The sequence below is a fragment of the Aspergillus novofumigatus genome, assembly GCF_002847465.1.
Source record: "Aspergillus novofumigatus IBT 16806 chromosome Unknown P174scaffold_5, whole genome shotgun sequence".
Classification (NCBI taxonomy): Eukaryota; Fungi; Ascomycota; class Eurotiomycetes; order Eurotiales; family Aspergillaceae; genus Aspergillus; species Aspergillus novofumigatus.
The window spans coordinates 255,162-278,325 of record NW_020194278.1 but is presented as its reverse complement, the minus strand read 5'-3'; the positions used below and the strand labels follow the sequence as shown (position 1 = coordinate 278,325).

Sequence of the window (23,164 nt, the reverse complement as noted above, 5' to 3'; positions counted from 1 at the left end):
TGGCAGGTGGTTTTTAGCATCTCTTGCCCATGCCTTCAGGGCCTCTACTGGCCTATAGACCAGCGCGGCGTCGGGGGCCTTCTCCTGGGTGGAGTTGGAAGCGCTATCAGAAGGGTTTCTGACAGACATGGTGAGATAGTATCAGATTCTCTTGATACTATGATTATACTGTGCTTAACATTAGAGTCCATCATCAACACCAGCAAGGATCATGATTAGTGTTTCTTGTCCAACTGACGAACCAGTGTAAATATGGCGGTTCCGGGGGAGCCTCTACTGGCCCGTAGAGCTGTCACAAGCCCTACGAAAAGCCGGGCACTGTCAAGTTGCTGCGACCGGGCGATTTGTTGCCGCTGTCGGAAGAGCTTGTCGAGGACATGATTTTGTCTAGTAAAAAGCGAAAGCGTCTCAGTATGCAATTTCAGCGGTAAATGCAGGAAGGAATCGGTAAGCTCACCCTGTGCATCTTACTGCTGAAGATAAAACCGTCCGCATCATCGGCGGTAGAACTTGCGCTGTTCTTTGCATCTCAAGTCCTGATAGAGATATTCTTCTCTATCATTGAGAATAAATGCATAGAAATGTGGAGTTTAGGAACTGGGATGAATGTTATCTTTCCCTTGGTCTTATGTTGCAGAGATAGGAAAGTACGGAGAGTTAGTTCCGGGGGAAGGTCTACCCTTATGCCTGAAGAGATGGAGTGAATTTTCTATTATTCACTACTTACTGGGCTAGTGAATAGGACATGCAAAAAGTGAATATTTTGGATGAACCATGATGTCAGTATCGCGTCTTTGATCCGAGTTTTCTCAGTTTTCCCCTAATTTGACTCAGCCAACTTGTTTACTGCCTGTTCATCACTTTCACAAATACAGCAGCATTCACAGACTATTCAGGAGTAATGTTCAAAACCATGCCTTCTAATAGCAAGATGAGATCGCTTCTCAAGCCACTGACGAAGTCTCAGCCTGAGGAAGAGAGTGTTGAGTACTGGGAGAAGAAACTTAAAAAAGCAAAGGTTCTGCAGGACTATACACCATTCCTCCTGTCACCCATAGACAAATCTGATAAGGCGCGGTTTATTTACAGAATCGGCCTTCAGAAAGGCTTGCCAGACAACCTATTCGGTCACCAAGAGAAGGTAGAACGACTGGCAGCACTCCTGGATCGAAAGGGGAAACAAATATCCGCGCGTGTTCTTCGTTTCTTTCAGTTCCACACACAGCCGCCGGATTATTCTGTGTTGGCATGGTGTCAGAGTCTCCTTGAGATGGAGAGACAAACCCAGCGTATTGTTCAAGCACTGATCTTCTTGGAGAAAAGGCTGGAATGGGGGCGAAATGCTCTCACTCAAACCTCACACTTGGAATATCGCCAAAAGCTGGAATCAGAGTTGGATGACACTGAAAAGCATCACAAACGTCTTGTGGCCATGTATACACAGTGCCGGAGTGATAAGGGCGACCACAGGTGGCATATGCCTAGTGGTCTCTTCCGCAGAGCATTCTTCTCCTGGAGATCTTACCCCAAGTGGTATCTGTGTACCTCGCTGTTATACGAATGTGCAGCCCGAGGAGGCTGCTGCTCTAGAACGTGCGGCTGCTGCTCGCGCAAGAGAGAGACTGACAGGGTTCCTTATCACTCCCATTGCACTGAATTTTGCCCATGTTGTCTCGCTACGAATGGGACCTCACCTTCTGACCACATCCCGGATATCGACGTAAAGGTCGAAGAGGATACAGTCAAATTTAATGTCATCTATGGGCAGGATCTGTACAGCCGTCGAGTATACCGCGCTTGTATCTGGGGAGTAGATATCATCAACGATATCGAGGATTGACGGTGGAACGTGAAGTGGTTGCTCTTGTAGCTTTGCTGAATTGATATGATCCGTACTTGCTGAGTGATTTAGAGCCAAATGATGTTTTTGTACTTGCTCTGATCTTGATTATATCAACTCATTGGATTAGTGGGTTCTCGCCCCTTTCGAATCAAATCCATGTTCTTCTCTAGCACCTTGTCCTTGTGGGTCCAGGCACCGTCTGGTCATAACTTCTCATCTATTCCAACGCTCGACTATCAACCATCCTCTACTATCGTCACCGCCACTATCACGATTGGTTGTCAAGCACCTACTAGCGGAGGGGAATATGCTTGGCAGATTGACTGCAGAGCCTCTGCTGTCAATAAATTATGAGTCACTGAGTACAAGATCTTCCTTGCATTGGTTTCCCCACCAGGTTGGAAACCCCATCGGTATTCTAAACGTACCTACTCTGCATTCCAAGGATGAATATGGCCGTTCTCCCACCAGAAATCATCCACAATATCCTCGGCCGCACCACCCCCAGCTGGCGATGGGGCTGGCGATGGAAAAAGTGGAGGAAGGTCATGCTCGCTCGCGCAGATCTACTTTGGTTTCTGAACTTACGATTCGTCAATAGTACGTCCCTTGACCATATCAAACTACTCAGAATGCAGTTGCTAACTGTACAGAACAATTCGACGATATCGTGATCGACCGTTTCCACACGGCAATTAGAGCCGGGCTCATCGATCGCAAGCTTCCCATTTGCGATGGGGCGCCGAACCCCTCAACTATGGCAATGGCAAGACGATTACTATGTTCGCTTGTGGAGCGTAGTCGCCTTCAAGGGGGCACAACGAGGAGTGTTTACCCAATTGTCAACACGATCAATGCGGGTGTGGACGGGGTTGCTGAGTTTTTCTTGCACAGGGGCGATACGGACCCCGAGGAGCTCCGAACAAGGTATCTAACCGGCATGGTATCCATGTTTGTCGGCTTGGCGGGGACTAACTTTATCAATCGTGTTCTGGCTCCGGCAGGGGCTGGAGGAGAAACTATTGATGATGGCCTCGACTGCGACAGAGAGGGATGGTGCGGTACTGCATTGATGGCGGCTGCGTACTTGGGCAGAATTAACGATATGGAGGACCTGCTTGCGTGGCGTATAGGAAATATTGCTGATCCGGATGAGTTGCTCCATCTACCTCTTATGGCGGCTGCGTTTGGCGGGCAAGGAGACAGCATACGGTTTCTGATCAACAGGGGTGTCAACCTGAATGCGCGGACTGTCGTAAATGGGGATACTGCAGTGCATTTTGCTGCGTTAGGAGGGCATTCATCTCTTGTGAACTATCTTCTAGAGGCTGGAGCGGACGCTGACGTGGTCGATACCGCTGGTGATACGCCACTTCTCTGGGCTGCTAGGGGAGGGCACGCGGATGCCGTGAGGGAGCTCTTGAGAACTGGAGAAGTGGACGTGAATTTTCGGGACCGTTTGAGGAGAGCACCGCTGATCTGGGCCGCGGCAAGGGGATTTGACAATGTGGTGAAGGAGCTGTTACTGGGAGAGGAAATCGATGTCAATATCATGGACGGGGTCGTGAATCTTTTGGCTAGACCTATATACCATGCAGGATCGGCAGGCGCTCCTGGGGGGAGTCCATTAGAAGTGGCTGCGATGATGGGCAGGGAAGACGTCTTCCAGAGACTTTATCGTCATCCGGAGGCTTACAGGGAGTTGTCCACTGTCTTTCCGCGTGCACTGACGGGCGGCAAGGCCAGCATTGTGAGGACAATAATCGAGGCATTTCCTAACACACTGGAAGACTACGAGTCCAGCTACGAGGAGACGGCTTTCCTCCGTGCCGCCGAGGATTCAAGTGAAGAAGTGGTTCGATACCTACTTTCTCTCAAGAAGACCCCCATCAATTATCAGGATCGTGACGGTAAGACTGCTTTATACTTTGCCGTCGAGTCAGCGGATCTTGGTAAAGTCACAGCTCTTCTAGAGCATCCTGATGTAGACGTCCATTTGCAAACAGATGAACTTAGCGGCTGCCAATCACTGCTCCACTGCGCAGCTAACCAACGGTGTGTGGATCCGGAGATCATGAAGGCTTTACTAGCTCGCCCAGATATCAATGTCAACGCTCGAGATTACGGTGGCATGACTCCCCTCGCTTACGCTACTTTTAATGGGGAAGCTGAACTGGTGAAGCTCCTCCTACAGCATCATAATGTGGATTTATTCCCACTAGATAGATGGGGAGACACCCCATTGCTTCTCGCCGCCAAAGAAGGAGAAAGTCACATTGTGAATATACTATTAAAGGTACCAGGTACGGACATTTGGCACAGAAACAACTGGGACAAGACAGCGCTGGGGTTGGCGGGGGAGTCAGGTCACGCAGAGGTTGTGACACGATTGCTCGATCCGGGCCTCAAGGTAACTCGGGAAATCATATGTGATGCCATGGAAAACACGAAAGAGGCTTTGGTTGCTATTCGGAGGACACCGACAACTTTTCTGGGTTCCGAAAATGAGAGGCTGGCGCAGGAAAAAAGGATAGAGGAGGCGCACAAGTTGCTTTCGGCCGGTCTAGATAGGATAGGTTCATGATGCTTTATACGGATTATATCAACGCAAAATGTACAGAAATTGAGCATTGTGTTTTGCTGTCAGTTAACTCCTAGCTCTGATAAATCGTAGGTGTTTTGTCTAGCGGGGTGCCTATCCTTCCATAGAGCACACATTTCCATTCTTTCCCTCAATCCACAGAGAATTAGTCTCTCGACTTTCAGGCTACATAGAATTGCAGACAACGATGGCTTAACCGGCTCATCCGTTTATCTCGGGTACCCGTTCGCCCCGAGGTATCCCTGGCGACAGCATGGCATAGATGAGAGGGGCCAAATCTACCCCGCATCAGTCTCAACATTTGGCTGTCATCGACTGAGTCATCTCGCTTCAACCATCGTCCACCTCCGATTGCAACCCAACACACGATGCCATATAGTCTCAAAGGGAAGAATGTGCTCGTCGCGGCAGGCTCAAGGTAGCATCTAATATGCCTTCTTCCCCAAAAGCTAACGGCGGTTCAGGGGTTTGGGTGCTGTGATATGCCAAAAGTTCGCAGCTGAGGGGTGCAATGTAGCCATTAACTACCACTCAAGCCGTGGGGTCGCGGAAGACCTTGCCAGTCGATTGGCAAAGGGGTATTCTATCAAGTCCATTGTTCTCCAGGGGGTCAGGTCAACTCCCGAAATCACTTCAGAAGAGAATTAACGGTATACAGGACGCCGAGCTCCCAGAGGACAATCAACGTATCGTTCAGGAGGCTAATGAGCAATTATCGGGTTTGGATATTGTCATTGCAAATGCTGGGTGGACTCGATTCGCTGACAAGCAGGACATTTATGACTTGTCTTTCGAGGAATGGGACAAGGAAAGACGCGCACGGCCTGGCTGTCCTTGTTCAAGAAACTAACGTACGCAGTGTTGGAAAGTGAACACTATGTCGCATTTGCAACTCATGCAAGCGGCTAAGCCAATATTCGACAAGAATCCTGACGGAGGTGTCTATATAATGACTTCATCTATCGCAGTACGTCTCTCTTGAAGGCCCTGTAAGTCGAGTCTCATATGCAATAATTAGGGCATCACTCCGGACGGAAGCAGCATGCGTTACTCGGTGACCAAAGCTGGGCCACTCCTTCCCTTGAGACGAGTGATAACACCACCCATCTCTGGATTATTGTCGTAGTCAATCTCTCCGTCTAGTGAAATCGACTTCATTTTGTGTAATTCTGCCTCTAAGAGCCTGAAATATTCGTCAAGAAAAGCAAGCTCAATATTCACATCACACACCACCACCATGTCCAACAACTCCGTAAGCGTTACCAGCGCACCCGTTGCGGCCACATTTGTGGCAAAAGACACGCCAATGCTTGCCGGCATTGTGATTAGCTGCGCTGCGGCTATAGCCGCAATAGTTGTGCTCGTCTACTGGGCATTTATGTGGATCCAGAGACGGTAAATAAATTCATGGCCATGGTTGTTGTTGGTAATAGAAACTAATAGTTTCTGTCATAGGTACTCCACGACACATGTCCTCCCCTTCCCCCACGATGGAACCAGTGAGCAATATGAGGTTTGGGCGCTGGCGTTCAACGAACCCCGACGGCGCAGAATGACCCCCCAAGGCCAAGAGCAAGAACAAGGACAAGAACAAGGACAAGGCCAAGAACAAGGACAAGGCCAAGAACAAGGACAAGGCCAAGAACAAGGCCGAGAACAAGGCCGAGATCAAGGCCAAAGCCAAGAACAAGGACAAGGCCAAGAACAAGGACAAGGCCAAGAACAAGGACAAGGCCAAGAACAAGGCCGAGAACAAGGCCGAGATCAAGGCCAAAGCCAAGGCACCGAGTTGGGTCGGGTTCCAGCGTGAGGGAAAGGAGAGGGCAAAAACACAGAAAAACAGAAAAACATGTAAAAAAACAGTCTCATCAACCTAAACACCTCAAGTGGTATAGAGGATAGCAGGCATGGACAGCAAAGAAGGTTCTATTTAAACAATAAAGAGGCAATATGCCCTATGTTACTTTAGGACAATGAATCCACTAAAGCCTCCATTGGGAATCTAAGTTAAGGGAGTAGAGACGTAGTAAGGTTCATAATATATATCTCGCATCCTCGATAGCTCAGATTAGCATTAGACGTACTTCAGACTGTAATTAGTAAACACTATGTACGCAGGACACAGATTCATTACTCAATTATTGGTTCCTGACTCCGACAACACCACATCAATACTTAAAGAGAGGATGAGATATGGATCAGACTCAAGCCGTCGACAACTTCCCCAGCAAGAACCGCGCCGCATCACCCGTATCCGCCCCGTACGTGAAATGCGCCGCCGTCACAATCAACGTCCCATCACACACCATATCCCCCACCGCACAGTAAACCTTGACCTTGTCTTTCGGGAAATCCGCAATCTGCCCCCTCTCCTGCGCATTGCGCGTATACCCAAACAGCACAACACCTTTAATCTTCTCCTTGACCTCCTCAGGAAGCCGCTTGATGGAGCCGTCCATGACCGCTGTGCCTTGGCTGTATCCGCCCGCGACAATCTGCGTGTCGGGGCATTTCGACGCAGCCTGCTTGAATAGGTCCATGGCTTCGTTGATAGCTGCCGGGGAGGTGTTCTCGGGGAGTGCGTTGGACGCCAGATCAGCTGTGTAGGCTGGTCCGACGCCTTGGCAGGCTACCTGGCCTGGTTTGGCGGCTTTAAGGTTGTTGCAGACGGCTGGGCCGGTGGAAATCCCCTGTATATGTTAGTGTTGGTATTGGATAGCATGCAGGTTGCTCTTACGAGGAGACCGGGCTCCGTGGATGCGCGGGCGAAGATGAAGGTGATGGGTTTGCAGGCTCCATCGCGTAGTTCGTTTCCTGAGGAAACTGGGTTCAGGTTAGACACGACCACGACGCAAAGATGGCAAGGGTATACGTACATTGTCTCTCCTGGATGGCAACTGGACTTGCGGCGGCGAGGCCGGCGAGGGCAAGGGTCAATAGGCGCAGGTTCATCTTGTCTTGGGCCCTTGTCTTGGGAGAGTTGCTAATCACAATCCTTGCCCTGGACAAGGGTCTTTATATCTACGGTTCTTGGCTGGATAGAGACCCATCCTCGGCAGTTGCGCCAGAATAAGAATCCGATGGGAGGTCCAGGCAGAACATCCAGGAAATAAAGTCGGATCCCATTGGGGTCTATCCCCTCACAGTTTCAGAATGTCTTGGATAGTTAGTTCTTGATCTGATGAAGATTGAGAGTCTGAGTCTCCTACCAAGACCTGAGTACCGTCCCTGAACATGCCGATTACCTGTTTGTGATGTGGGCCATGTCTCATAATAGTGTTGTTGATAGTTCGTGGTTCGCCCGATATTTGGGGAATCTCGGACGAATTTCCCAATGCGGTTTGAACTCGCCCAAAGTCCCAACAATTTGGACTCATAATTAGAGAGATTACTTGATATTGACAGATCTGAAACAATAATCGCTTCATCCAGCCCTAAACTACATGACTCATGAGATATAACGATCGAAAAACAAACGCTGATCGCTGAACGCCTGCCTATTACGGACTGATTCATCCCAGATTCTGCAGATTGACCAAGTCAAAATACCGCCCTCGCTTCCGAAGCAGGTCATCATGCGTCCCTGACTCCACCACCTCCCCCTGATCCAGCACATAGATCACATCCGCCCGTTGGATGGTACTCAACCGGTGCGCCACGGCAATAGTCGTCCGGCCCTGTGCCGCCGCGTCCAGCGCAGCCTGCACCACCTTCTCAGACTCCGAGTCCAGCGCCGAGGTTGCCTCATCCAGCAGCAAGATCCGCGGATCGCGGATGAGGGCGCGCGCAATGGCGATGCGCTGTTTCTGGCCGCCGGAGAGCATGCCCCCTTTTGTGCCGACAATAGTTTCAAAGCCTTGTCTGTTCTGCATTAGCAGTGTATAAGTACATAAAGGATATGGGTGGGACGTACGGGAGAGAAATGATAAAATCGTAAATATTTGCGTCCTTGCACGCATTAACCAGCTCGTTTTCAGACGTGTACGGCCTGGTACTCCCCAGGAGGATATTCTCGCGGATCGTCCCCTGGAATAAAGCTGGTTCCTGGCTGACCAGCGCCAGGTGGCTTCGATACGAGGTTAAATCCCAGGTAGCGATGTTTCTACCATCGATGTAAATTCCCCCAGTCATAGGGTTGTAGAATCGTTCAAGTAGCGAGATGATCGTGCTCTTCCCGCTGCCGCTGGCGCCGACGAGCGCCACGAACTGGCCGGGTTTGACGGTCAGATTCAGTCTGCGTAGAACCGGTTGATCCAACCGGCTCGAATACCGGAAGGAGACGTCGCGGAATTCAATCAGCCCTCGCATATCCGGCTGGGGTTTCTGGCGTTGAGTCGCAGACTTCGACTGCATGGTCTCCCCGCTGAAGAGCCGCTTGAACTCCCCCGCGGCGTGCTTCGCCTTGCCCATATCCGGTGCGTGCGAGAAGACAGTCCCAGCCGCCTGAGCGCCGAAGATCACCTCGCTGAAGCAGACGTAGAACTGGAATAGGGAGTACTCTCCATGCCCCAGAAGCTTTCCACCGTACCAGAACCCCAGGGCCATGCACAGGAACGGCAGCGCCTGGGAGCTGGCGTACAGCAGCGACGATTTGACGATAGGGAGGATATCCCGCTTGAGCTGGTGCTGCAGCTGGGTTTGATACGAGCCCAGAACCTCACCCTCCATCGTCAACGATGCGACGGTGCGAATCGCCGATGCAGCCTCGCAGGCCGAGCTGGCGGACTGCTGGTACGCGGCCTTTGCGCGTCGCTGGAATTTATCCAGCATCCAGACTCGGATGAAGCCGCAGAGGAGGAGTATAGGTACAGCGGAGATGCAGACTAGCGCGAGCTTCCAGCCCATGATTAGTGCGATGCCCAGCGAGGCGACCAGGTTCACAGAGACGATGAGCAGGGTGCCGAGTGTGACGCCGCTGATGCCGGCCAGTTGCTTTGTCTCTGCGCTTAAGGTGGCTGTCAACGCGCCCGTGGTGTTCTCCGGCTCGTCGAAGAAGGATATATCCTGGTGGAGCATGACCCGGAAGGCCTGGCTGCGCGCGCGGTAGACCATTTTCTCGGAGCAGTAGGCGAATAAGCTTCCTTGGAAGGCGTACAGAATAAATGTGACCAGGCCGAGCATGAGAAACATGAGCGACCAGAAGCTCGCGTCGTGGCGTAGTTTGGGATATTCCCAGGGTGGCAGGCTCAGCGTGCTCACGGCTTTGGCGAAGAGGACGGCCTGCGAGGGCTGGATGCCTCCGGCTAGGACGGATGCAGCTAATCCCAGCCCGAGGAGCGGCCATTCGGGGCGGTTGAACGAGGCGAGGAATTTAAACAGTGTCCACAGTGAGTAGGATATCTCCTTGGCTTTGTGCAAGTGCACCGGCAGCGCCGATATTGACATCCTCGACATCCGCTGTTTCAGTCTCTCGCCTGTTTTCAGCCCAATGTCAGACGCGTCGTCCTGGTGGTCATACTCGGAAACGTCATCGTCGGTCGGATAGTCCAGATCAAAGAAAAACGTCTGCATCGGGCTCCGGGGCATCTGGCTCATCCGTGTGAGGCGCTTCTTGATCTGCTGCGCCTTGACCATGCCGTAGTAGACTCCCCTTCTGTCCATGAGACGATCATGCGAGCCCTGCTCGACAATACATCCGTTGTTCAAGACGACGATATTATGCGCTTCCTTGATGGTCGACAGCCGGTGCGCAATCACCACCGTCGTCCGGCCCTGTGACGCCTTATCCAGAGCCGCCTGCACCAACCCCTCGGATTTTGTATCCAGCGCCGAGGTCGCCTCGTCTAGCAGTAGGATTTTCGGGTCTTTGACTATGGCCCTCGCAATCGCGATGCGCTGCTTCTGACCCCCGGATAGCGAGAAACCCGCGATGTTGGTTTCATACCCGTCCGGCAGCGCCATGATGAAATCGTGCGCGTTCGCCATGCGGGCTGCGCCTTCGATTCGTTTGTGTATCTGTTGTGGCGGGTCATGTTCGTGCTGCGAGCCGATGAGGCCGACACGGATGTTCTCTGCGATGGTGGCGGCGAAGAGGCGTGGTTCCTGCGAGACGAGAGACATTTGCTGCCGGAGCCAGCGCAGATTCAAATGCTGGATGTCACGCCCGTCGAGCAGGATATTCCCCGCTACAGGGTTGTAGAAGCGTTCGACGAGCCCTATGATGGTGCTTTTACCGGATCCGGACGGGCCGACGAAGGCTGTTGTTTTGCCGGCCGGGATTTCGACGCTCAGGTCGTGGGCGACGATTACCTCCGGCCGGGAAGGGTAGACGTGGCGGATGTTTTGCAAAACGATGTTTCCCCGGACATGGCCCAGGGTGATTCCTTTGTCTAGTGACGCATCCAGAGGGGATTGCCGATCGATCGTGCTATACAGCTTGGTTGCGGCCGCGACGGCAGTGGACAGTGCCTGGGTATTGGGCGCAATATTGCCCAGATTGTACGATCCGAGAATGATCGCCATCAAGATAGTCAGCACATCACCAGCCTTGACATGGCTCCCGTCGTCGACTAGGAATCGCGATCCCATCCAGAATCCCAGTCCATAATTGAGGTACATCACACAGAGTAATGCTCCCACCATCAGCGCAAAGATCATCTGCGCTCTCATCCCCGGTCTCTCTGCATCCTTGAGGTGTTTCTCGTATTTAGTTGCTAACGTCTCCTGTGCGTCAAATGCGACCACCGTCCGGATCGAATCGAGAATATCCTCTGCTAAGCTGGCGCCTTGACCCTGGGAAGCCAGCGCGCGCTTGTTGAAGCCGAGCATGGCTGTAGAGCAGCCACCCATGATGAGCAGCAATGCGACCAGCGTGGCGCTACAGATCAGCGCCAGCTTCCAGCTTTTGATGTATGCGATGATGAACGCCGTGACGAATGTCGACAGTCCGGTCAACGCTAGGCCGACCTTTTCGGAGATTCCGTCTTGGATGAGGTTCGTGTCGGCCGTGATTCTGGTCGTGATTTCTCCCGCGCCAAGGGTATCGAAGAAGGCGATATTCTGTCGAAGAATAGCGCGCAGGTACTCGACGCGAATCTGCTGCACGATGTGGTCGCCGGTGTAGATGAAACCGACCGTGGCCAGGTAGATGGTTGCGAACTCCCCGATGGCCAGATAGACAAAGTAGACGACGTACTTTGTGAGCTCATGGTGGAAATGCGCGTAGGTGATTTGTCCGCTGACGATATCTTGAAAGGTTGAGGTCAAGTTGCCAAAGAGGACCTATCATGTCAGTTGCAAACATGGTGACGGATGATGGATACGTACAGTGAATAAAGGTAGTGCAGCGCCGCCTATGATGGCGCAGGCCGAGCTGACGACGAGGATGGCAATGTCCCATCGCGAGGCATATCGGTATATACCAAAGAAGCCTACATGCGAGTCTGGTGCGTGGATCTGTCTTTGCAGGATGGCCTTCTCTGCTTCAGACAGGCAGAGTGTCGCTGAACTCCCGCCGGGAGACTACTTCATTAGTTGGCTGCTGTCGAAGAGTGCAGTAGACTTACTTTTGGCAGATCTTCTAACTCTATGTCCTCCTTTGACTTCATCGTGGATGTTCTCTTCGCTCTGGAGTGGACATCTTAGCTACGACATATCTGGTATGTAGGAATGTGGCTGTCGACAGGAGACGGGGCATGTCTGAGACCCTGTGATACTTTCTCGCAGTCGTTACTCAATGTATCATGGTGGAACGTTTCACCAGCAGGGGTCTAGACGAGTTTCAAAAACCAGACGTCACGAACTGACAGCGTCCTCGGACTTCAACTGCCGAAGCCTAAGTGCCGTAGCCTCGGTGACTGCGATATTATCATCGCCTTGTCGATCAGTGACTGACTTATGAGACCGTGCTCAGTCACATCGTAAAGTCAAATGGTTGCTTAAGTTTAACTTGATGGGATGGTCACGGAGATGATCGACAGCTGAAGCAACTAGCGTCTCACTTGGCTCAGCACCACACGAGCCTTTCTTCAGCTGGTATCAATCAATCTTATTGATGGAAACTACTGAGTTCCAGCCTTCCAGGTACCCGAAACTATGTAAATCTGATGGAAGTGTGTTTGCGATAGATGAAATAATAGGGCAAGATGATACCTCAACTCTGAGGTGTCGACGTTCCATGGTTCAAACATCCGGTGTTTATAGCGGCGAACGATGAAACAGTCTGAAATTTGGGTCGAACGCGAAACTCAATTAAACAGCCTAAAGTCGAACGATCTCTAGACTTAGTTTAGCTTAGCAATAAGGCTGCTCTTAAGGTTTGTGCGAAACTTATGAGGAGTGGGCCTCGGGATCGCGCCGTTAGACTCAGTTCCTGGATCTGTGCATACGGAGTAGGTACGAAGTGGTCTTGGCTATGAGAAAGGTCAAACAACTAATCAGACTAACTAACTATGGGTATGAGATGCATCACATTAATTAAAACAAAAGTGAAAACAGTACAATTTATCAGTCAACCAATCGCTTCCTCAGTTTCACCTTGAGGTCCGGCACTTCCCAAAAGGCATAACACCGAGACTGCCGCTGCCAGTCGTTGACCTTGCCCACATACTCGGCCTCAAACTCTAAGAAGAAGCCGGCCAGAGTCAATTGTAGCATCTGTTTGGCAAAGTACTTGGCAATACAAGCCCGACTTCCCACTAGGAATGGCTGAACCGCCTCTTTTTGGTCTGTCGATCCAGGCTCAGTCCATCGCTCCGGGATAAATTCGTAGGGAGAGCTGAAGTACTCCGGATTGTGATGCAGAGCAAACAACGACGTACAGATCTCAGTCTATATCACGTTAGCATAGGGACTAAAGTCTGAAACTGAAGAATGTACTCACCCCCGCCGGGATATACACCCCTTCCACATACGCCCCGGTGAAACACGCGGACCACCCAATGGCACAGGCGGATACAAGCGCAACGCCTCCGTAATCACAGCATTGAGATAGGGCAGCTGCGCCGCCACATCCCCCGAGATATCCTCGGCCGAAGCAAATGCCGCCTGTAACTCCTGCACCAGCTTCACATGCGTCTCCGGGTGGGTCAGCACCAGGTAAATGACCGCACAGAGGGCGTTCTGCGTCGTGTGGAAGCCCGCGAGCATGATCGCCGAAAAATTTTCGGCAATCTCGTCCTCGGGGAGATCGCTGCCCCCCGATCGCTCCATCACCTCGACCATGATGTCGCGGCGGGTGTGTGATGCGCGCAGTTGTCTGATACGTTAGCTTGTTTCGCGACAATTACCAGAAACAGAACCTACTCGTTGATGAGTCGCATGCGGGCTTGCTCGGCGCGGAGACGGATCCCCTTGCGTAGAATCCGACGGAGCAGCCACTTGATTGCTGTTGGGATGCCGGAGCCCTCGAACTGGTCTCGGATTGTTGCCCAGTAGAAGATACGCGGCAGTTGCTCGGTCCAGAAGTAGGGCTTCCCGCGTTTCAGGCAGCCCAGTGGCTTACCCAGGAGGACCTCGGAGACGGTATCTACCGAGTGGCAGTAGAGAAGCTCGTTCAGCGAAATAGTGTTGTGCGTCTCAAGTTTGCCTCGGATCACCTCGTGCAAGCGAAGGATGCACTCGCGGATGACACCGGCGTGGACATGCATAGAGCCAGGGGTGAACGAGGGGCCGAACAGCTTGCGAACCGAGGCATGGTACACTGGATCTGCCGCGGTGAAGACGTTACGACGGGAGATGTTTCTGTAGAAGCCAGTTTTCAAAAACGCAGCGCCTTTGCCAGTGCCGGTGCTGTAGATCTGACGCAGGGCTTTGACGGTGTTGGTGGTGGCTTGACCGGGGCGAATCGGACGATGTTGCCTGGTTTGTTAGACTCAATCACTCAATAGCCAGCAAGTAATGCAGTACATACCGTAGGACTGATGAAGGGAATGAAAGTGGTATGCACTGCGGCCGGAGATAAAGGCAAGCTTGGTGCCAATCTGCGGATATGAGATGCGGTTCTAGTTGCCCTGCAGGATAGGAACTTACACCGCAGAGATATAGGTCAACGAATGATCCAGGTACGCCTTTGATGACCGGTCCCTTTGGCGCCAGGCGTATGGCCAGTAGTACAAGGCATGGCACTAGAAGGACAGCAAGAACCGGAAAGGGGACGACCGGGTAGGCGAGTTCAGGGAAAGGCCCCGAGGGCAGCGACATCGCAACGAGGACCATATTGAGAATGCAGTAAACGAGTGTTGGGGATGATGATCCTCTCGAGCTTACAGAACACCCTCTACTATTTATCCTTTTTGCAATCCCATTCCTCGGGATCAGATCAGCTAGGGCTAGATTTTGGTAAGCACTGCGAAGACTTGCTCACCTGAGTTTCGGGTGGAAATTGCTCATAATGTGATACTGCCTCGGTTTTGCCCGAACTCCCTCGATCTATCACTTCTCTATGGTGTGATCGCTTTGATGTGATGGTTGATGTGAGGACGATGCCGATCTGCGCTTCCTCCGGCAGTAGTGGATCCGCCGGTGATGGACACATGAAACGAACCCTGGATACAAACTCGCGAAAATCAGATCCCCAATTTTGATCACCGAATTAAGGTCAGGAGGTTCTCCTGAACACTGGTGTTACATTTGCGGTTACTTACCTGAATCACACGGGTTGATTCGGTCGATTGATTGGCATATAAAAGCCTGTCCCACTACGTACCACCTTGTCTCCATCCCTAACATTTGCCTCAACTCAGTCCTCATGGCTACTCCTACCCGGGTATTATTTCTCGCTAATAGCGAACATGGCCAGACGAATATCATCCTGGCCATCACCCATGAGCTGCTGGTCCGAGGAGATGTAGACGTCCATATTGCCTCATTCCCTGCGCTGGAAAGACGGGTTAACAAACTCTTGAACGATAATGCCCCTTCATACAATGACTCCTTTCGATCGCGCATACATTTCCATCCCATTCGCGGCCCCTCCAATACAGACGTCTTCATCCGCACGGGCAAGCGCGGAGCGTTCCATCCTCCCGGGTACAGTGGCGCCGTGCTTGGCTTCCAGTCCCTATGCGAAGACATCTGGGGCTGGACAGAAGACGAATACGTCGACATCTACCAGTGCTGTATGGAAATCATCAATTCTGTACAGCCTTCGGTAATTGCAGCCGACTTTTTCTTCCTGCAGGGCCGCGATGCCGCTTATAACGCTGGTTACACGGCCATCTTGATCAACACCACATCTCTCACACATATCGTCCTCGGCCTGCAGCCACATTCGGCTGCTCTATGGAAATATCCTTTGTAGGTCCCTCGCCCAACATAGCCAGATTTGTACTGACTGCATAGACCCGGAACTGGATTCCCCTACCCGCTTCCTCCGCACCTCATCCCGCTCAACACACTGGCCGTGCTCAAAACAGCCAAAATGTACCACGGCAGCGGTCGCCGTCGTGAAATCCGCGAATGGCGCATCCGACACAAGATCCATGGTCGGTTCCCCTTTGCGGATGCCTGGCGACCGGACCGCTTCCATCTGTCGCCGGCGCTGAAAGAGCTGGACTGGCCCATGGACGTGCCGGATAACATCCTCCCGTGCGGACCAATCCTTCTTCCTACTGCATCGGTAGAAAAACAGGACCCAGAACTTGCAAGCTGGCTGCGCAAGGCGCCGACCGTCCTGGTTAATCTGGGGACACTATACGCACCAGACCCAACGGTCGCAGAGAATATTGCCCTAGGACTTAAAATGTTCCTCGCTTCCTGGAAGGGAGAGAAGGTTCAGATTCTGTGGAAATTGCCCAAGCATCCGCATGACGAGGAGAATGTCTACGCTCAGTCGATCAAGCCCCTTCAGGCTGAGGTCGAGACGGACAGCGCGCGGATCCGACCCTGGTTTGAGGTCGAGCCCATGGCTATGCTGCAAACGGGCCAGATCATCTGCTCTGTTCACCATGGGGGTGCGAACTCGTGGTACGAAGCAATTCAGTAAGTTGGCCTTCCTGTCCGGCTGTTCCAGACTAACTAACAGTATAGAAATGGTGTCACCCATGTGGTACTGCCTGCGTGGCAGGACTGCTACGAGAATGCAGCCCGAGCAGAATGGCTCGGAATTGGAGTTTATGGCAACAAAAGCCGTGCGCCTAACATTGATGCCAAAAAGCTAAGCAAGGCATTGCTCAAGGTCATGGGTAACAAGTCGTACAAAACCAAGGCACTCGAGCTGGCCAAGCTCTGCCACAGGAAGGAAGGCCGTGTAGCGGCTGCCGAGAAGATTGTCGAGCTGGCGCTCAACCCAGAGAAGATGACAATGCACATGCCAGAGGTGAAGGTGGAAGACACCAAGTGTCCCCTCTACGAGATCAAGAACCGTACAGGGATGGTGCTCCAAACCGCGCAGCCCCCTGAAACCAAGAGCAAAGCTGCCCGAGTCCCCATCCTCCGAGATATCAAAGAAACCCTCGTCGTGACTACACTATGCAACGCCTGGTTTCTTTTCCCAATTATTGGATACTCCCTTCTCCTCGTCCCTCGCCTGCGTCTATTCGCCCTCCTCTACATCCTCTACATCAAATACCTCGCCAAAGCACACAAAACCGGCACACTCTCTCTCCGCAACGACCGTTTCCGCAAATCCTGGATCTGGAAGGCCTACACCTCCTACTTCCCCCTCCGCCTCTACCGCTCGGCACCCCTCTCCCCTCGCAAAAAGTACATCTTCGGCTACCATCCTCACGGTATCGCCCTCCGAGGCGCAGTCGGGACCCTAGCAGCCGACGTTGCCGGATTCTCCGAGCTCTTCCCAGGCATCACGAACACGCTACTAATGAAAGACGAGGCGTTCTATCAGCCCCTCTACAGGGAATACCTCCTCTCCACCGGCGTGAGCGGCGTGTCCCGCTCATCGTGTATCCGACACCTGACGCGAGGCGGGCACGATGGGCAAGGTATGGGCCGCGCGATTACCATCACCGTCGGCGGGAGCCGCGAGTATAACATTGCCCGACCGGGGACAATGGAGGTGGTCGTCCGCATTCGCAAGGGGTTTGTCCGGGTGGCGGTTGAGACGGGGGCGGATCTCGTCCCTGTTATTGCTTTCGGGGAGAATGAGTTGTTTGGTCGTGTGGATGTGTCCTCGTCGTCTGTGCCGGGGCTTGTGGCTCGCGTGTGGGAATGGGCTGTTGGACACAAGGTTGCGTTTTCCACGGGAAGATTCAATATCTTCTGTCCGTATCGGCGGCCGGTGGATGTTGTTGTTGGGAAGCCGATTGCGGTGACGCAGCAGCGGTGGGATCCGGATCAGAAGTATATTGATCAGTTGCAAGGGGAGTATATCAAGGCGTTGGAGAAGTTGTGGGATGATTGGAGGGATACGTTTGGTGTAGACCGGTCTGTCCGGTTTGAGGTTGTTGAGTAATGTCTTTTCAGGGGTTATGTCTATATTCAACTGAGGAGGGAAATGATTGCATTGTAATGATTAGCTGTATCTATGCAATATAATTACCATCAGATGGCATCTTGGAAAGCCAGCTGTCCACCATTTCCACAAAATCCGGCTTATACAACCACTCCAAATCAAACGGCTTATTCTCTGCCTCCTCCCCCATCGTTGGCATCCTCCGTTTATCAATCTGCGCATTCAGCGCCAGCACCTTATCCACCCTCTGCTGCCGTCCCTCCTGCCAAATCTTCAGAGCCCGCTGAAGAGACCCCTTATCCGACCGTCCCAGGATCAAAGCATACGTGAACACGTCCTCAAACGCCTGATTAATCCCCTGCCCCGCCGACGGCGGAATCGCATGCGCCGCATCCCCCAATATCACCACCCTGCAATGGCTCGAGCTCCACGTCCCAAGCTTCGGCACAACATAAAACGGCCAAAGATTGATCTTGTCCGTCGTGATATCCGCCACAGCCCGCTGCACGATCTCCGGAAACGAGTCCGCGCCTTCCCGCAGGAAATCCACGCACCAGTCCTTATTACTTAGGAGCTCGTCCCACCCCTCTCGACTCAACTGCTGCGCCCGCTTCTGGCGCCCGATGAGAACCTCCGAGCCATCGGCCAACTGCGGCGCGATGACGAATGCCCCATGCGTTCTGTTCAGGATCGTCACCGGGAGGCAATACCCGTCCGGGATCTGGAGCTGGGCTGTCGGTACGGCGGCGGTTACGGCGACGATGTTAGTGAAGATGGGTTCTAGGTCTGGATAGAGGTACTTCCGGACGCGGGAGTGGATGCCGTCCGCGCCGACGAGGCAAGTTGCTGTTTCGCTGCTGCCGTCGGCGAATTCAAAGGTGATATCCTCCCCTGTCTCTGCGAGTACTCCGACGAATTTCTTGTGGTAGTTGATGGGGATGCCCGCTTCGTTGACCATGGCGGAGAGTTCCCGGATGAGAACGTGCCGGTAGATGCGCATGCCGCGGTATTCGTATTTCTCTGTGCCTCCGAAATCGAAGGTGTCCATTGGCTGATCGTCCGGGGAGCGGAAGTAGAGTTTGTCGAACTCGTAGCCTTCTGGGCGGATGCGCCCGTAGACGCCTAGCTGGTCGAGGATGCGCAGGGCGTTTGGGGAGATCATGATGGCGCCACCGATATCGAGGGGGCTGAGCGGGCTTCGTAGAGGGAGCAAGGGATGGATTGCTTGTGGAGGGCTAGAGCGAGGGCTAGGCCTGAGAGGCCGGCGCCGATGATGGCGACTTTGTCGATAGTTGACATGATAGTCTCAGTTGGACGAGATAATTGAGGTATGAGTTGTATGCTGCATCAAGATAAGAATGCCACATTTATATATCACTTCCCTTGTTCCAATGGCCCTGGGGAAAGGCCCTATCGTTAATAAGCCAAAGGATCGAGGATTTGGATACCGGGCTTATAAGCTAGTCGCATCTGGGGCTATCTCCGCAATTCCGTGCCGCTGATATCAGCACTGCCCCGTAAGCTGACACCCCAACGGTCTTACCGTCAGCCTGATAGGTGCATTATTGCATCCTGAGGAAGTCGAGCATCAGCGGCTGAAAGGACAGAAGGTAGATTGCGGGTTTGGAGCTTGGGCAGGTCAGACTTGGCAAATATCTCACTAGAATGCAGCATGGGCTCAAAGCTGGCTAGATCAGGTGCAAGAGTGATAGGCAGGCAATGCGTTAGGATGCTATTGGCATGCTGACTGTGCTCGGAAAATGATCCCAGCGTCTTAGATAATGTGGGCTTACAATGATGGGTTTAGTAAACCAGAATATTCAGGCCATGCACATCCTGCTATTGTTCAGTGTTGTGCGACTTCTCATACTCAGGTAGGGCCCATTTTCACCATCCACTGAGATTCAAGAACTTGTCGCGCAGAAGGACGATCCTTCGGACATAAAGGAAAGCATTGACCGCAACATGGAGGAAAGAGAATCTCGTTCGCTTGAGTCAAGAGCCGGCATTCCCTACTTTATACGTGCTCGCTGCACGCTTGTCTCACAGTGATCCTCCCATGATTCTTATGCAGATCGGTTATTTGGCTCTCCATTCTCGGTGAATTTGTCTCGACCTGCCTCGGTTTTTTTCCACCATTCAGTCGGCAACGGGCCAAGTGCGTCAATTTGCTGGCCTTTGGGCAACGATATCAAAGATGGTGCGGGCAAGTGTCCAGATATCGGATGAAAAGTCCGGAGGCTTAGTTGGCTCAAACCAGGCGTCTGGAGGACGGATCAGGAGAGGCGTACGGGACTCAAATTTCTTTTCTTGCGCCGGACAGAATGCCTCACCAAAGTCCGAAAGGATGATCCTGGCTTCTGGAAGTGCGATGTTTTCAACTTGCTTCCCCAGCCAGACAGGAAATATACCATATTGCGGGATACCTGCCGGGAGCTTTTGGCCATTAGATCGATTGACTGGCTCGCGTATCGGCTCCCCATACTGCTCGTACAATTCTTCAGTGGATAAGTCATCGAATTCACGGGACAGTCGGAGGAGAATGTTTCCGCGATGGAGGTCTCCATGGACGAGTTTTTGTGAATGAATATATTGAACAGCAATCACAAACTGGGCTGCTATCGCTCTGGCAACATCAAGCTGGAAAAGCCTGATTCATGGTAGGGATCATTGTACGGCTGGTTTGCCTTCTTAGAAACAAGACCACGGTGAGGAAAACATCTAGACGAGAGTAAGGGCCCAGGGGGCAAAAAGGATGATTTTCTCATGGTTTTTCTTGGAACAAACAAATAGCACACAGAAGATGGCTCGTTATTGGCTTTATCTGTCCGCTGAGGATATAAAGAAAAAATTCTCCTGTTATGAAGATCCAAAGGAGTCTACGAAGTACATGCTAGGCTCTCGCTCGCCCAAAGGACCAAAACATCACGCTCCAGTAGCCACCTGACCACAGTCTATCTGATCACCTAAAGCCGTCCGGATATTCTATATTTTATTTCAATAATATAAAAACTAATTATATAGATCTTATATAATACTAGTTTTATAGGCTCAAATAAGTCTAATTAAGGGGGTAGGAGATAGACTCGAAGGTCAGAATGAAAAGTGGTGCCGTGATATATATTGCTAACCACCACCATCATGGTAAGCATAGGAGTTCTAAAAGGCCCAAGCTCGTGGGCACCTAATGGGTCATCCATATCCATGAAGAGTGTGCGTACAAGTTAAATAACCATGTGGATGGATGCCACTCATACCTGCCAATGATGTATTAGCATGTGATAAATGTGCGGTATTCTAGATTCTTCGTGCATTACTCGACATTGCCCTCTATCCGTGAATAAAGTATATGCAAAACAGGCATTCTAAAGAAACAAATCTACTGAATTCGTACCCGAAAAGAATGGCTACAGTATTTATCGTCGTCAGGCAGGACTACGATGAGGTTGATTGAGTGCCTTGGAGTCCACTCACCTCCAGTATGCGGAAATCCAACAACCTCGCGCAACTTCGATCTAATGTGTAATCCATAATCCGTCTAGTGTTGCATATAGAGATTACACTTTTCACAGCCTTATCAAGATGAGAAGTTGTCCGTGGTAGCCTTTCTCACTAAGCCAGAATCGCATGTCCGACGCTGGTTAAGGCCATGTGCAATCTCTGGTACGATGTCGTAATAAATACGGGTTTACTTGAGATCCTACTACCACATGAACTTCTCTTCTTACGTTGTAACAACAATCAAACATGCTTATCCTGTCTTCCATGCAGCGTGACCGTCGAGTAGTCTCATCATGGGGATCAGTAATCCCATCAGCTTCCTTGATCTTCCGCCGGAGTTGCGTATCGAGATTTACAAACACCTTTTTTGGAGATATTTTGGTATCCCTATACACTTTGAGCTACAAAAGTCTAAGAACAATAGCGCAAATGACAAGCAGAATGGCACAGAGACAAGAAGGCCCCATGCCGCAGTTCGTTACAAATATTTCGCAACGGACTTGTTCCTCACCAACAGGCAAGTCTATCTTGAAGCTGCGCATGTGTTCTACACCCACACCCTATTCGAAGCCTCCATTAAACTCGGAGAGAAAGACTGGCAGACGCTTTACAAGTGGCTTGTGATGATCGGTCCGCACAACCGGAAAAACCTCAGGAGGATCGAAATATGCTATTGCTGTCTGGAATGGGCTCCCATACTGGAAGATGGACGTCCAGGTAAAAGGTGGGTGACCGACCTTCGCGATTTAGATGTATACCGGCCTCTTGACTGGGAAAATCTGTCGCCAACGGGTGAATGGGTGGAGTACATCAGTCCAACGATCGAGAAGATATTCAAGCTGCTTGGCGAGTGTCGCAATGTTATAGTCACGATCGATTGCTGGGCAAACGAGCTTGGTGGCAGAGTGTTGTTCCCTGAATTATACGTCGCGGAGCAAGGGACTGGGTACCCAAATTCTAGGTGGTTCGATATGTCATTCCAGACTTGGTATGACCTCTATATTACCTGTGAGGAGCAGCCGGATATCGACTTTGATGGGGACCTCTACGGTGAGTATAACTTTTTCGGACCACTCGATATGTCGTTGATACCAGATCTGGTGGAGCTCTATCGGACTCGATACGGCGAGGATTCCATCAGCGTGTTGTGGACGGGTGAAATAATGATTTTCACAACAGAGGAGAGGAGCTGGAGAATTAACATGATTGAGCGTTCCGGATGGGACATACTTCAGTCGAAATGTCGTTATTTAAGCGCTATCTCTTCAGCTCCGATGACGGAAGTGGTAACTATGCAGTTGAAAAGAAGGTCGAAGAATCTGCAGGAATTGGCAACACAGTCGTCTGGAGATCTTGAAGCTGATCTCAATTTGTGTATGCGGTGCTCTGATGATGCGGGCTAGGGTATGGTGTGTCACTTGGCTGTATGATTGCATGTATATCTGTCGACATGAGGTGGCTATAACTGTGATACCTTCCACGGTTGCCGACAAAGTTGGCCATTGAGTGACTTGGTGCATTTGCTAATATTTTTTGATCGTGGAACCAATAGAATATGATGGCAGCATTGAATACTTTGTTTATTCCAGAGTTGACCATTAGAAATCAAGGGGTCTGTTCCAGGATCTTGTCATATTGACGCAAATCCAAGACGCGCAGCTAGAGATTCGCAGGCAAAGGCCGATGACAATGAATCAAAGACCGAAGCATGAACCATAATGATTATTGATCAAATACAAGTGTGGAAACCTGTTATAGCCATCCAACTACCAGATTGGTAATCAGATGCAGGCAAAGTACGGAGTGGCGACACAGCGAATGCAAGCCATCGGATTTACCGGCAAACAAGAACACTCCTTGGCAGGCAATT

General features: G+C 51.6%; 11 protein-coding genes across 11 annotated transcripts; 6 read left to right on the top strand and 5 right to left on the bottom strand.

Annotated features, from left to right (window-relative positions):
- Positions 1–931: 931 nt before the first annotated feature.
- Positions 932–1,840, top strand: P174DRAFT_421435 (uncharacterized protein; the record flags this gene model as incomplete). The annotated part of the gene is made up of 1 exon (XM_024824950.1): positions 932–1,840. The coding sequence occupies one exon, from the start codon at positions 932–934 to the stop codon at positions 1,838–1,840; it is 909 nt and encodes a 302-aa protein (XP_024680961.1).
- Positions 1,841–2,289: 449 nt separating this feature from the next.
- P174DRAFT_512970 (ankyrin repeat domain-containing protein) lies at positions 2,290–4,427 on the top strand (the record flags this gene model as incomplete). The annotated part of the gene is made up of 2 exons (XM_024831935.1): positions 2,290–2,443; positions 2,497–4,427. 2 exons carry the CDS (start codon positions 2,290–2,292, stop codon positions 4,425–4,427), a joined length of 2,085 nt encoding a protein of 694 aa, XP_024680960.1.
- Positions 4,428–4,790: 363 nt separating this feature from the next.
- P174DRAFT_390585 (SDR family NAD(P)-dependent oxidoreductase) lies at positions 4,791–5,573 on the top strand (the record flags this gene model as incomplete). The annotated part of the gene is made up of 5 exons (XM_024823489.1): positions 4,791–4,863; positions 4,910–5,054; positions 5,104–5,275; positions 5,315–5,412; positions 5,464–5,573. The coding sequence occupies exons 1-5, from the start codon at positions 4,814–4,816 to the stop codon at positions 5,569–5,571; spliced, it is 573 nt and encodes a 190-aa protein (XP_024680959.1). The 5' UTR covers positions 4,791–4,813.
- Positions 5,574–5,682: 109 nt separating this feature from the next.
- Positions 5,683–6,322, top strand: P174DRAFT_421433 (uncharacterized protein; the record flags this gene model as incomplete). Its single annotated transcript, XM_024824949.1, has 3 exons — positions 5,683–5,840; positions 5,901–5,958; positions 6,011–6,322. The coding sequence occupies 3 exons, from the start codon at positions 5,683–5,685 to the stop codon at positions 6,320–6,322; spliced, it is 528 nt and encodes a 175-aa protein (XP_024680958.1).
- Positions 6,323–6,649: 327 nt separating this feature from the next.
- P174DRAFT_451713 (cutinase family protein) lies at positions 6,650–7,520 on the bottom strand (the record flags this gene model as incomplete). Its single annotated transcript, XM_024829025.1, has 3 exons — positions 7,322–7,520; positions 7,183–7,268; positions 6,650–7,135 (listed from the first exon to the last, which is right to left on the bottom strand). Exons 1-3 carry the CDS (start codon positions 7,395–7,397, stop codon positions 6,650–6,652), a joined length of 648 nt encoding a protein of 215 aa, XP_024680957.1. The 5' UTR covers positions 7,398–7,520.
- A 437-nt stretch (positions 7,521–7,957) lies between these two features.
- P174DRAFT_390581 (putative ABC multidrug transporter) lies at positions 7,958–11,992 on the bottom strand (the record flags this gene model as incomplete). The annotated part of the gene is made up of 4 exons (XM_024823488.1): positions 7,958–8,306; positions 8,359–11,666; positions 11,712–11,906; positions 11,951–11,992. The coding sequence occupies 4 exons, from the start codon at positions 11,990–11,992 to the stop codon at positions 7,958–7,960; spliced, it is 3,894 nt and encodes a 1,297-aa protein (XP_024680956.1).
- An 898-nt stretch (positions 11,993–12,890) lies between these two features.
- On the bottom strand, positions 12,891–14,600 carry P174DRAFT_460934 (benzoate 4-monooxygenase cytochrome P450; the record flags this gene model as incomplete). The annotated part of the gene is made up of 5 exons (XM_024829944.1): positions 12,891–13,214; positions 13,311–13,641; positions 13,689–14,214; positions 14,296–14,365; positions 14,415–14,600. The coding sequence occupies 5 exons, from the start codon at positions 14,598–14,600 to the stop codon at positions 12,891–12,893; spliced, it is 1,437 nt and encodes a 478-aa protein (XP_024680955.1).
- A 532-nt stretch (positions 14,601–15,132) lies between these two features.
- On the top strand, positions 15,133–17,793 carry P174DRAFT_373558 (Diacylglycerol acyltransferase family; the record flags this gene model as incomplete). Its single annotated transcript, XM_024822510.1, has 3 exons — positions 15,133–15,680; positions 15,726–16,364; positions 16,413–17,793. 3 exons carry the CDS (start codon positions 15,133–15,135, stop codon positions 17,791–17,793), a joined length of 2,568 nt encoding a protein of 855 aa, XP_024680954.1.
- A 38-nt stretch (positions 17,794–17,831) lies between these two features.
- P174DRAFT_504541 (FAD/NAD(P)-binding domain-containing protein) lies at positions 17,832–19,191 on the bottom strand. The gene has a single exon (XM_024831210.1). It carries the CDS (start codon positions 18,953–18,955, stop codon positions 17,864–17,866), a length of 1,092 nt encoding a protein of 363 aa, XP_024680953.1. The 5' UTR covers positions 18,956–19,191; the 3' UTR covers positions 17,832–17,863.
- A 765-nt stretch (positions 19,192–19,956) lies between these two features.
- Positions 19,957–20,999, bottom strand: P174DRAFT_431781 (uncharacterized protein; the record flags this gene model as incomplete). Its single annotated transcript, XM_024825719.1, has 3 exons — positions 19,957–20,443; positions 20,723–20,778; positions 20,925–20,999. The coding sequence occupies 3 exons, from the start codon at positions 20,997–20,999 to the stop codon at positions 19,957–19,959; spliced, it is 618 nt and encodes a 205-aa protein (XP_024680952.1).
- An 873-nt stretch (positions 21,000–21,872) lies between these two features.
- P174DRAFT_442210 (uncharacterized protein) lies at positions 21,873–22,994 on the top strand. Its single transcript, XM_024827522.1, has one exon. The coding sequence runs from the start codon at positions 21,918–21,920 to the stop codon at positions 22,695–22,697; it is 780 nt and encodes a 259-aa protein (XP_024680951.1). The 5' UTR covers positions 21,873–21,917; the 3' UTR covers positions 22,698–22,994.
- Positions 22,995–23,164: the final 170 nt, after the last annotated feature.

Coding starts and splice junctions, on each gene's coding strand:
- P174DRAFT_504541 (XM_024831210.1), bottom strand. CDS start 18,955: ATGATCTCCCCAAACGCCCTGCGCATCCTCGACCAGCTAGGCGTCTAC.
- P174DRAFT_442210 (XM_024827522.1), top strand. CDS start 21,918: ATGATCGGTCCGCACAACCGGAAAAACCTCAGGAGGATCGAAATATGC.